Source organism: Pristis pectinata, chromosome 2, assembly GCF_009764475.1.
Source record: "Pristis pectinata isolate sPriPec2 chromosome 2, sPriPec2.1.pri, whole genome shotgun sequence".
In the NCBI taxonomy this organism is placed as follows: domain Eukaryota; kingdom Metazoa; phylum Chordata; class Chondrichthyes; order Rhinopristiformes; family Pristidae; genus Pristis; species Pristis pectinata.
In genome coordinates this window covers 53,740,312-53,754,087 of record NC_067406.1, presented here as the reverse complement: position 1 = coordinate 53,754,087, position 13,776 = coordinate 53,740,312, and the positions used below count along the sequence as shown (strand labels likewise).

Below are 13,776 nucleotides of genomic sequence, written 5' to 3'. Positions count from 1 at the left end.
ATTTAGGGTAAGGGTAAGAGGTTCAGAGGAAATCCCAAGAAGAATTTTTTCACCCAAAGGGTGGCTGGAATCTGAAATTCACTGCCTGAGGGGGAGATGGAAGCAGAGACTCTCACAACATTTAAGGAGTATCCAGACACTTAAATTGCCAAGGCATAAAATACTTTAGACTGGTGTTGATCTGGTGTAACTGAAAGGTCACCTGATATCTTAAATGGTAGTGGCATTTTTGACCTTCAGAACCAAGTATAGACATTGATTATGTGTACTTTGTTTGAGGATCAAAGGATAAAGCTAAGGACATGGAGGAATAATTGAAACAGGCTTAAAGATTTATGGGAAGACAGGAAAGAGAACAGACTGAAGACAATGTCAACTGTGTCCAAGAGTCTCCAGAGACCAAGAGCTGTGAGCTATTCATCAACTACCACCTATAATTAGGTATAGGATTTTATACTTAATAAACTTTCAATATTTTATACAAACTACTAGTTACTGATTATTTTGTTTTGTTCAAGAGTCATTCTATTCTTTTACAGGGGAGATGGGAACAAGAGCTGGTATCAGCTGGAACACAGGCAGCAGGGTTTTGGATAACTTCAAGTTTATGAAAGGTAGAACAAGGGAGGCTAGTAAGGAGTGCACTTGAACAGTAAAGTCCAGAGATAACAATGGCATAGATGAGGCACAAAAAAATTCTGCTGCCAATTCTTTTAATTTAAAAATTCAGAATGCATGCATCACTCACAATATCACAATTGTTCAATATAACTACGTGGTTTGCCACTTAAAAGCATAAATAAATGTGGAGCTGGATATAGACCAGACCAGATGAATGTGGCAGGTTTCTTTCCCTAAACAACATCACTGAATCAGTTTTTTTTACAATTCAAAAGCTTTACAATCATTTTTACTCTAAACAGATTTTCAGTTACTGTAAACTGAATTATCAAAATACCAGTAATTTACTGAATATGCAATTCAAGACCTTGTTTTGATCCAAATTATTGATCTAATATTCAAACATAACATAGTTGAAATGAAAAACACATTAGTAATTATCAAACTACTAAAACAGGACATGACAACTTTTTACAGCTCTAACATAAATTAGGTAAATAATTCCAAGAAATCTAAACAATAATTTTGCTGCTATTAAAATATTGGAATGGAGATGGCATTTTGCTTCATATACATTGCATTAAAAAATCATACCTATTTGCATATCTAAGTGTATTTAGTGTGTTCTCACAAGAACCCATCCCTGGGGATATAGTGGCAATCTATGAATAAATACAAAGATTAAGGAAAGCATAAAAATATGCATACATCAGCCATAAACATAGATGAAAATTCACCAGTGAATAGTTCAAGATTTACTTTAGAGTTAAAACTAATGGCAAACTATTACAAAATACTGCAATTTCAGATGTAAATTCAGTATCATTCTGGTTCAAAATAGATCAGGTAACATCTATAATTAAGAATGCATCAATGCTAGTTAAAAACTGGGACAACAGATGTTGGTGGTTAGATTTTAAAATAAATAAGTAGAAATTGCACAGTGTGGCTGATGCTATATTAATACAATTCTTTCTTTACATAGAACTCGTGGATAACAACACAATGACTCTCAAAGATGAGATATTGCTGATGCAAAGTATGTTGCCCAGTAAAAATTTTTATATGGTGCAGTAAATGTGCTAGTGCTAAACATTATTGACTATGAGTGTCAACTATTTGTGTTTTCTGCATATTGTTAAATTCAGCCTAGCTTAACTGTAATAATGTAGAAAGGGTCGTTTAAAAAGATTATATCAGTTAATATTTTCTGAGTTAATATTTCTACTGTTACCTAATAACTTATCAAAGAATTTGAGGCATCAAATAAAAGTGGAACTGTTTTGTGCTTGCTGTGTGCAGTAGCCTTTAGTTTCCCATGTACATAATGATCATCTGGATATAATAATGGAGGACTAACATGACTCTTCAATCATATCTCAAGATATCACTGGAAAACAAAACTTCAGATTTTGGAATCTAAAACAAAAACAGAAATGCTGGACAAACTCAGCCAGCCAAGCAGCATTGTGGAAAAAGAAACCAGTTAAATTTCCAGGTCGAAGACCCCTCATCATAACTGCCCAAGATATCACTACCTTCAGTAAAATACATGGAGAATGGAAGGAAACTGATTTACTCTAATTAACTCCAGCAGTTTGCTGGAATATACCAATTTGCTTTGAACAGACAACAGGTAAAAAGAAATGCGACTTACCATGCAAGTTCTGGAGTTCTCTCCTATAAAAGAATCTCTAAGCACTTGAGTAAGTTTACTGGCTCTGAAAGGGGTATGAGGTTTGTTTCGACCCAAGGCTCGGATACATTCCTATAATTACACAAAACGGATTTTTTAAACAAGAGAAACATACAGACAACACTAAAATTCTGCACAGAAATACCATATGGCGAAGGGATAAATGACATAGTTGCATGTCCTTCTCACCTCACAAATCTAGCATTAATTAAACTTCAAGTAACTTAAGAAAGTTGTAAATGCTCTTGCAAATTACAATGATAATGTCTATAATTACACTTGCTAAGGATTCCAAACCTCTTAAACTCATGAAACACAAGGCAGCTCTAATGGAAATTTACTTTTTATGGAATAAAGTAAATGCAGAGGAACAGGAAAATAGATGAAAATTTATGACAGAGTTCAAAAGTAAGTCAGGGTGAATGGTCAGTCCAATTTCAAACAGGAGAGAAGCACAAAGCATAACGGAGGACAGAGAATCAGAAGTTAAATGGCCATTGATCCAGATCATTTCTTTTCCTGGGATTACATAAATGATTTGAAACTCTTAAAAAGCTGCCACAATTACACTTAGCATTTCTCTAACATGATTAATTTTTGCTAATTCCAGTTTCTTCTCTCTGTACATGAACCAAATCATAAGTGGCCACCCATACAGGAACTGCAGGGTTCACATTACACAGGTACACTATAAGACTTCTCAGCAGGATCTGCATCCACTTTATTTTGAAATGAGGGAGAGAAACTTTCACTGCACGATTTACACTTGTTATTGGTGCCAGCAACACCTAAAACAATAAATAACTCCAAAGGTTAATTACAGCACTGACTTCCTCCAATACACCTAACAATGTTTATATATCATACCTCAAGAGAAACACAGAAGGTGCAGGGCTGAAATTAAAAATGCAAGAATGATGTACGGAAAATATTGGTGGTTAAAATCAAGGAACAGCCTCAGATGTTTTATAATTATGTAAAGGGAAAGAGGATAGTTGAGACCATATCAGAGAGTAAAACAGAGGATGGAGGCAGAAGAAACATGTATAATTCTAATGAACACTACAAATCTCTTTTTACATAAGAGATAAAATGATACAGATCTTGATGTTGAGGAAGAATGTAAAGAATTAGAAATAAGATATAGAACAGCACAGGAATAAGCCCTTCAACCCATGATGTCCATGCCAATTTAGACTAATCCTATCTTCCTGCACATGGTCTATATCCCTTCATTCCTTGCCTGTTCACGTGCCCGTCTAAATGCCTTTTAAACTTCGATAAACTCAGAGAATGAAGATGCTCTAATGTTCAGAATCATTAAAAAGTAAATGAATCACCAGGCCTTAATAAAAAAAATGCATCCCAGGGTTTAAAAGAGAGGAAATGGCAGAGGTACTGGCATCATTTTCTAATCTTCTGGCTACAGGAGTAATGCCAGAGAACAGCAAAGATGCCAAGATGATGCCACTTGAGAAAGAAAAAGAGAAAATGGGGAACTACAGGCCAACTAGCCTGATAGCAGTCACAGGGGAAAGTGCTATTATCAAGGAAGTGCTAACAGGACACTTAGAAAATAACAATGAAAGGGGACAGTCAACATGGATTTATAAAGGAAAAGTCATGTTTGACAAATCTGTTATGAAGTGGTGACTAACAGGATAAGGGGAAACCAGTGGACACAGTGTATCTGGTCTTTCAGAAAGCCTTGAATAAGGTGTCAGGCAAAAGTTATCAACAAAATTGGACGATATGGGATTGAGTGGTTACTGGACATAAAGCAGAGTAGAAATAAATGGGCACAAAATGAAAAGCACAAAATATTAATTATAGGTAATTTTTCTTTCTAAATCATTGCTACTTGTTAGACATCTCGCAAGCCAGCCTTGGTGGTTGTAAGCTTTTGTTTGAACTTCTTGGATTGTGGAAAGTACCAACACAGTGTACTAAAATTTCAGCTAACCCTACTTTATAGTTCTTGGTCTAAAACCTTGTAGGTTGCAGGTTTTCAAGTGCTCCTCCAGTATTTATTTTAAATGGTGATGAGGGTTTCTTCCTCCACCTTTTATTCAACTCAACTACATTTCAGGTAAAAAAAAAATTCCTTAACTCCTCTCTAATCATCCTATCTATTAACATAAATCTCTGCTCCCGAGAAGTTATTGGCGCCTCTTGGTTACCTTTTATAGACCTCTTGGTTTTACATACCTCAATGAACCTCTGCTGTCTTTGTTCCAAAGAAAAAACAACCCCAGCTTTGTTAATCTCTCCTTGCAACTCAAGTTCTCCAGCCTGGATAAAATTTTGCTAAGTCTTCTCTGCACCTGATACTTAATATACTATGTTGGCCAGAACACTACTCTGAGAAGATCCTCCGCTTCTCAATTCTTTTGACTTAGCAGATAAAAAAGTATTTGTTACGGACTCAGTGAAAGTCCCTTTAAGATAGAGAGTGCGTGTGTATGTGTGTGTGGGGCATGCTTACGTCAATAGAAGATAAAGGACGTAATGACGTTGTTGAAGAAGTTAGAAGAAGAAGAGAGAGAGAAGGGAGAGAGACACCAGCCTGCTAGTTTTCTCTATCGATGGATGAGAAACTATAACTGTGTCTGCCACTGAAATCCATGTATGGAAGTTGGAAGTAATCCAGTGGAGTTCACTTTGTTGCTGACCTGTAGAAGGAAACAGGTATTTGTGTGTGGACGACCACGATTCGGATGCTTTTCGGGGTGAGGAAGTCACTACCGAGTAAACACTGAAGTGTCGCTTGGGTTCCATCGTGGAACATTTGGATTTCGTATTTACTCTCCCTATGTTTCTCTACATCTACGTCTTATCTTCAGACAACGGTGGTTGTTGAAGAAGTCCTTGCTCATGTTTCACCTTATGGCTTGCGGAACTGAACTTTAAGAACCATTCCGGAACTTGGAGTTTGGGACTTTGTCACACACACACACACACGAAGAGTTTAGTTTTGGGGTTAACGTTCAAAGTTTAACATTTTTGAATTCTAACATACTAACATTTTTACTTTTATTTTACGTATTATCACAAGTAGTGATTAATAAAATAGTTTTTAACACTGAATCATGCTCAGTGTGTTTCTTTTGTTGCTGGTTCGTGACATATTCCATATACCTTGGTCAATTTATCTGCTTATACTGCTTCCTTCAGGGGTCTGTGGACATGCTCTCAAGATCCTTCCGTTCCTCTACGCTTCATAGTTCCCCACCATTTATTGTGAATCCTTTGTCCTGTTTGCCCTCCCCAAATGCATTGCCTTTAATTCTTCAGACTGAATTTTATTTCCCTCTTTTGCACCCATCTAATCAGTTGAATTGATAACTTCTTGCAGCCTACACAAGGACCATTTGGCTCTAGATCTCATCACAGCCTTGGTCTTTTGACCGAATTTAGCATCAGAGAGCCAAGGTAAAACTGAAGTCAGCAGGCTTCAAGGAGAAAATGTGCCAATGGTTAGAGTCATAGCTTGCATAAAGAAAGGTTGCCTGTCTTTTGGGGAGGTGAGCAGCAGTCCTTCTGGCCCAGAACATCACTGCAAGAGCTCCTCATGGTATTATGAGGAGCAAACTTCAGCTGCACAATCAATAATATTCCATAAGGTCAGAAATGGAGATGTTGTGGACATTTGCATAATGTTCAATTCCATCAACTGCTCAGCAAGTGAGGCATCCCATGCCTGAATGCAGCAAAACTAAACATTCCTTCATCTTTCATTCCTTGATTCCTTCATCCAGATGGTTGATACAGATTGTGAACAGCTGGGGCCTCACTGATTACAGCCTCCCACCCTAAAAATGGCCCATTTATTTCTAGAAACACAAGAGGTTCTGCAGATGCTGGAATCTGGAGCAATACACACAAAATGCTGGAGGAACTCAGCAGGTCAGGCAGCATCTATGGATGGAAGTAAATAGTCAACATTTCGGGTTGAGACCCTTCATCAGCACTCCTGATTGAACTCCTGATCTGATTCCTGATGAAGGGTCTCGACCCGAAACATCGACAGTTTTTTTCCTTCCATAGATGCTGCTTGACCTGCTGATAAGTAACAAGTTGTTACTTTGCCTTACCTTGAGTGCCAAAAGACTCTTGTTAATTTCAGCCCCTTCAAGTCGCGTCTGCCGATCTGCACTAGAAGTGTCTGCTCCTCTCTCATTTCCTGCCAGGTCTATTAAAGAAAACTTTCCATGCATTTTCCCTTTTCTGCGAAGAATTATCTGGAAAACTGCATGGCTTCTTGAAGAGTGAGCATTTGCAGAAGTCTGACCAGATGTTCTACAAGGATATTGAAACAAAGAAATAATATTTGCAAAACAATTACTTCCCACATTTGATGAATAGAATCATTTAAAATGAATATAGTTCTTAAAAAAGCTACTATTCAAATGAACAGGAACAAAAATTTTATAAAATTTAAAAAGTAATGTTGTTCTGAAATAATCGGTAGAGGGAGGGTAAACCTAATTTTATAAACTTTATTTTATATAGCACCAAGATTTATTTTATTTCCTCCTCCAACATAGCTGCTTTTAGATCTACTACTGCTACATATAAACCTTGGCAAGACAAGATTATTTGGAACATATTCTCCACTGATTCATCAGTATGTCCATTGTTACAAGAAAAATTAAAAGCAGTTAGAAGTAAATGGGACAGCCACTTTATAATTATATTAAAATACATATCTCTGGTCATCAAATTAGCTCAACTGCGGTAAAGGGCTAAAATACTTTGCCCTTCACTTCACTATACATGTAAAGTTTTTACAATAAATAATCTAGTTCATTCTACTAGTCAATAAACTGATGGTTAATATTTTAACATATCTAGAAGTCCTTTGCTTGATTAAGTGAACCTGGTGATAGCACTCAAGATCAATGTGACAGTTTCAGGTGTTGGCTTACATCTAAGCATTTCATTATTAACAGTAGCTTTATTTTCTTCTCAAGGTCACATGGATGCTGAGGATGTATATTAAAAACCTAGCTAATCCAGTGATCAAACTTCCAACCAAGCACCCTTTCGACAGCATCCCATATATGTGGACTGCCAAGAAAAAGCTGGACATAAGTTTTTGTTTTAAGAAGATATGTTATGGAAACACATTTCACCGATAAAAAAATTTTGAAGCATGACATTTCAGATATGCTAGATACTGCATATTAATTCTGAGATCTGTTAACCCGTTACAAAAATTGATACTAAGCAGCTCTATGTACAATTTTTTTTAATGTTTTGACACATATTACTCCTAAGTTCAAAGTTTATAAAACACAAAAATAATGCATGTAAAGAAGACTCACCTGCAGCTATTACCAGCTTCAATTAGTTTCAAAACATCTTCTGTACATTTAACATCTCGTTCTGAAAGCCCCACTACCTGAACCTGTTGCTTCCCATCTTCAAGCACTCTTAGCTTAGCTTTTCTGTTGAGTAAGTCAAATACCTGGATAATACAATAGAGATTTAAGTTATTAACTGTACAGAGGGATAATTGAAATTGATCAGATCTGCTGAAATAATTCAAATCTAAACATCACTGCAAATGAAACACTTCTGATGAACAGCAATTTAATTTTTGGCAATAATCTTCTGAAGACAAAAGGAAGAAGTCATAGTAAACTTCTAAGGTTAAACTAACTATCCACAAAAAAAGAAGTTACTAGCAGTGTAGGGGGCACCATTCTTTGAATACAGACATACTTCATTCCATTGAAGAGTGTTACGTACCAGCAACAAAAGAAACACACCAAGTCATGTATAAGTGTTAGAAACTATTTTATTAATAACTACTTATGATAATAAGAAAAATAAAAGTAAAAATGTTAGAATGTTAGAAGTAAAAATGTTAGATATTAAACATTAACCCCCAAAAACTAAACTCGAAGTGTGTGTGTGGCAAAAGCTCCAAGTCCAGGAATAGTTCTCAAAGTTCAGTTCAGCAAGCCATAAGGTGAAACATGAACAAAGGCTTTTGCAAAACCACCGTTGATTGAAGACAAAATGTAGAGAGAATAGAGAAATTACAAAATCCAAATGTTCCACGATGGAACCCATACGACACCTCAGTCACTGATGATCTCCACCGCTTTGTTGCAAAGTATCTGCCACCTCGAAAGGCACTCGAGACGTGGCTTCCACACAAATACCTGTTTCCTTCTACAGATTAACGACAAAGTGGACTCCACTGGATTATTCCAAAAATCCATACATGAATCGTAGTGACAGACACAGTTATTGTTTTTCATCCATCGATACAGAGACCAGCAGGCAGTGTCTCTCTTTCTCCTCTCTATCCTTCTTCCTGACTCTGACTGAACCAAAACGTCAGCACGTCATTATCTCCTGTTGTTGCCGTAATAACACCACACACACAACTGTACTATGTCTTAAAGGGACATTCACCAAATAGTAACCTAATCCGTAACAAGGATCTGCCAGAAACAATATAATCCAAAAACAGGGGACAAAAAAAATCACATGGATATTTACTGATTTGAGATGCCTTGGCATCTGTAACTTAACTCTCGGTATTGTTTTAGCTCCAAATGGCTCTTAATAAAAATACAATAATTGCATTCAAGAAATATTTGCATTTTGTTTTCATCAGATCGAGTTTGGATAGTTCCATTCCAATAACATCATTCCATTCTTGCACGTATAATTGGGTGTTCTCATTTACTTGGCCTCAATTTTGGGGAAGATGAGAGCAACCACACAAAATTTAATTGCTAGAAAAGGACAACCACAGCTGGCTAGCATGCAAGAAAATGCATCATATATTTTTAATATTTTCTAATTAACATATCCTGGCATTAGTTTATATTTTTAAACTAATGATATAATTCTGTCTAGTGGAATACTTAATTCTGGCACCGTCCAAACTCGATTTGATGAAAACAAAATGCAAATATTTCTCGAATGCAATTATTGTATTTTTATTAAGAGCCATTTGGAGCTAAAACAAAAAAATAGCAACTTGGTTAGAACCATAACTCCAAGCCACAGATTCTCTTGCTTTTTGTCTTTAGTTTTTGAAGAACATTCAGACTAAAGAGCTGTTAATTTACATTTTAAAGTAGAATTATACCCAACCAAAATGATGTTTCATTTCAAGGTCGTAACAAGTACAAATAAATAACCTCTTTAAGAAGGCATTCTATATATTCTTTACTTATGTATTTTAATTTACTTGCAAGTTACAGTTCATAAACAAATACGTATCTATGCTTCTGCAGGCTAATGACAAACCCTGTGCTTCCTGTTGCCTGCCACTTCAATTTTCCATTCCACTCCCACTCTAACTTTTGTCTCTGGCCTCCTGTACTGCCTCACTGCAATCTCACTGGCTCTCCACTTGGCTCTGAAGCACCTAGACAACAGCAAAACACACGTCAGACTGCTGTTTATCGGTTACAGCTCAATACGAATCAACAAACTTCAAAACCTGGGCCCCTGTACCTCTCTCTGCAACTGGATCCTCAACTTCCTTATCAGGAGACCACAGTCAGTGCGAATCGGTAGTAACATCTCCTCCTCGCTGACAATCAACACAGGCACACCTCAAGGATGCATGCTTAGCCCACTGTTCTACTCTCTCTGCACTCATGACTGTGTGGCTAGGCACAGCTCAAACACCATCTATAAATTCACAGATGACACCACTGTTGTTGGCAGACTCTCAGATGGCGATGAGGTGGTGTACAGGAGTGAGATAGATCAGCTGGTTGAGTGCTGTTGCAACAACAACCTCGCACTCAACATCAGCAAGACCAAGGAATTGAGTATGGACTTCAGGAAGGGGAAGTCGGGAGAACATACATCAGTATTCATTGAGAGGAAAGAGTGAGCAGCTTCATGTTCTTGGGCGTCAACATCTCAGAGGATCTATCTTGGGCCCAACACATTGATGCAAATCAGGGAGAAGGCACGCCAGCGGCTCTACTTCATTAGGAGTTTGAGGAGATTTGGTATCTCACCAAAGACTCTGGCAAATTTCTACAAATGTACAGTGGAGAGCATTCTGACTGGTTGCATCACTGCCTGGTATGGAGGCTCAAATGCGCAGGATCGAAACAGTCAGCTCCATCATGGGCACAACCTTTCCTGCCATCAAGGGCATCTTCAAGAGACGGTGCCTCAAGAAGGCAGCATCCATTCTTAAGGACCCTCACCATCCGGGACACACCTTCTTCACGTTACTACCATCGGGGAGGAGGTACAGGAGCCTGAGAGACACACACCCAACGTTTCAGGAACAGCTTCTTTCCCTCTGCCATCAGATTTCTGAATGGTCCATGAATTCACGAACACTACCTTGTTATTCCTCTTTTGCAGTATTTATTTTTGTAACTTATAGTAATTTTTATGTCTTGCACTGTACTGCTGCCACAAAACAACAAATTTCACAACATATGTCAGTGATAATAAACCTCATTCTGATGGTACAACGAGGTCCAATGCATGTTTGAGGAATAACATCTCAGTTTTCTTCTGGTCATTTTGCAGCCTTCTAGACAATATCGAATCTTACAACTTCAGCTAGCTCACTTCCTCTGTCTGTATCAGAAATGGCCATTTCTTCTATAAGTCATCCACCTGTAACATTGGTTCAGTTTTTCTCCCTCCATTAGTATAGCTTGATCTGTTGGGCCTGTCCCACAGCCCTGTTATTAGCAATACATCAGCAATACTTCTTTGCATTATCACCCTCTCAATACCCATATCAACCAATCTGACTGCAACTCATCCCCACTGCAATCCTGGCCTCACCCTATCACAGATACTCCCTTTGTCTTGTACGTCTTTCATGCTACCTTCTCTGCAACTGAAGAACACTATTTTTATCTCTCTTTCCCAGTTCTGAAGAAGGATCTTCAATCTGAAATGTTAACTCTTAATTACATTTAATTAAACTGATATTTAATTTAATCTCTTTCTACAGCTGTAGCCTGATCTGCTAAATTTTCAGCATCTTCTGCTTTTCTTTTGGATTTCTAGCAATTTTTAATTTTCAGGTTCACTGCAGTGGATGGTAAACCCAAAATAAAAACAACCTAACTTTTATTTTTGAAAAGGGCAAGCTCCATTCTAATTTCCAGCATAACAACCAGAAACTCATCTATTAGGATAACTGCACAATGTACTATGAGCAGGTAATTGAAACTGCTTCAAGGTTGTACTTTGGCTGAATTTATAGAATATTAATGATAATGGTCAGCACAGTGTATTTATAAAACTGCCTGAAGCATTTTGCACATTTACTACATTTAATACATTATAAGCAACTGGTAATGGATTTCTAGCATACAGGTAAATGGTTGCATCATGCAGTTAATACAGGTGGCTTTCCATGCTCATCATGGATATAGACCTGCAACAGGCCTCTTTCCTCAACATAATCATGTTGCCTTTGATGTCCCACTCAAGCTTCCTTTAGGCTTTCCTTAATTAACTATCTATATAGACTTTCTATTCCCTTCTTACTCCTTAGCTTATGTAGCCTTCCATAAAAGGTAAAGCAGTAGCAAGTTCCTCATGTTCACCATTCTCTAAATAGATGTTTCTACTAAAATTTTATTTCTGACCATCTTATGTTAATTGTCTTCCTGCTCACAAGTGGAAAAACTGCATTTCTATCAAAACCTTGAGTAGTTTTAGTAAACCTTTCTGAAGTGGCAAAAACAAGTATAACTTCACATTTTTTGCACCTTCTCCAGTACCACTCTATCCTGTTTAAAATACGATAACCAGAATTATATAAAGAACTCCAAGAGTGACCCAACCAATTGTCTTTCTATCCTTGAATGAAAGTAGTAGAATAATTTTTAATGACTTTATTGGCAAGTTTTTAATGTATTAGTTCTCCAAAGTCTTTGTTCCTTTACCACACTTATTCTTATTTTCTATTATGCCTCCTTATTAATCTTACTGAAAAGTATTTTGTTCATATACTATGTTGAATTTCATCTTCTAAATGTATTCTAATTCTGCAAGTTTATTAATATATTCTTAAAAGTTAATGCCTTCTCCTCTAATTTGATGCCATCTGCAAATGTTGAAGTTTCTTTTCATTCCAAAGTATAAATTCTAGATGTTGAGGATGTGGTAGCATAGTGGTTAACTTACTGACCAAACAACCAGAGATGTGGATCACTGATCCAGAGATACAAGTTCAAATCTCACCATGGCAACTGGGGAATTTTGAATCCAAATAATAAAAATCTGGTATTTTAAAAAATGTTAATGTCAGCAATAATAATGAGTCTCCCAGACTGTCATAAAAACCCATCTGATTCGATAACGTCCTGGAAATTTGCCACCCATAACCAGTTTGGTCTGTATGCAACTCCAGACTCACCAATGTGTTTGACTTTAAATGCTGCTTAAATGGCCATAAATAAATAAAGGAAAAGTTCAGAAGTTGCAGTGCCAACACTGATCCCATGCAACCCACTTTCCACCTGCCACCTTTTACCCCTAATCTCTTCTTCCGATTAAAAGCGAATTAGCATTCCATTCTCTGGAAACTCACGAGGACACATGCTCTGACATATAGTAACCTACTACAAAAGCAATCTATTGTGTATGCTGGAATTTTGAAATGCTTTTAGAATCCGTTCATCTATTATGTGGTATCTTATCCAAGGCCCTTTGGAAATCAAGGTAAATTGTGTCTATTGTATTATCCACGGCTTAATCAAACAAAATTTTCCCTTTTGAAATCTGTGCTGTCTACTCCGTTGTACCCTTTTTTTGATTTCTAAGTGCCTAGTTTTCCCCTCAAGAGGGATTCCACCAATTTTCCTACCACTGTTGTTAAGAGACTGTGCTATTGTTCTTTGGACATGTGTTCTCTCTTATCTCAAATAGTTGGTAATTGGTTTATTATTGTCACATGTAATGAGGTACAGTGAAAAACTTATTTTGCATGCCATCCACACAGATCATTTCATAACATCAGTATATCAAGGTAGTACAAGGCAACAGCAATAACAGAATGCAGAATATATCTCTGACTATGTTCTGGCATAATACCTTTTTCTTACAAGTTATTAAATTTATTTAACTGTGCCTCTGCCATCACCTTCTTGGATTCTCTTAAGTGGGATACACTACAAAAGTTAATTACCTTGAGATACTTATAATACCATCTTTAATAGTTAATTGAATACAAATTTCTTTTTCTTCATAATGCCACAATACACCTTCTGGTAAGTGGTGCTGGCAAACGCTTGAGCCATTCTCTCTACTTGTTAATGTTGTGAATGGAATTATGTTGAGGAGTAACAAAGTGCAATAAAAAAACTATCCAGGCCCCTGAGCTCCAATTCACTGATTTCCCACTTCTCACCAACAAAAAAAATGCCTTGTTTTTATTTTGTGCAGGGATATTGAAAGGGGAGTCTAGAATTAAGGGCATGAGGAAGAACTTC

The 13,776-nt window shown here is 37.0% G+C and overlaps 1 protein-coding gene across 3 annotated transcripts in view; it reads right to left on the bottom strand.

Moving 5' to 3' along the window:
• The window catches only part of kif2a (kinesin family member 2a), a 95,739-nt gene that overhangs the window by 12,840 nt on the left and 69,123 nt on the right, over nt 1-13,776 (bottom strand). For all 3 annotated transcript variants that reach the window (XM_052010439.1, XM_052010437.1, XM_052010438.1), the window contains 4 exons: nt 7,645-7,787; nt 6,412-6,616; nt 2,279-2,389; nt 1,216-1,283 (listed from right to left, as the gene is read on the bottom strand). In XM_052010439.1, the coding sequence (XP_051866399.1) occupies nt 1,216-1,283; nt 2,279-2,389; nt 6,412-6,616; nt 7,645-7,787 (527 nt within the window). The remainder of the gene's footprint in view (nt 1-1,215; nt 1,284-2,278; nt 2,390-6,411; nt 6,617-7,644; nt 7,788-13,776) is intronic.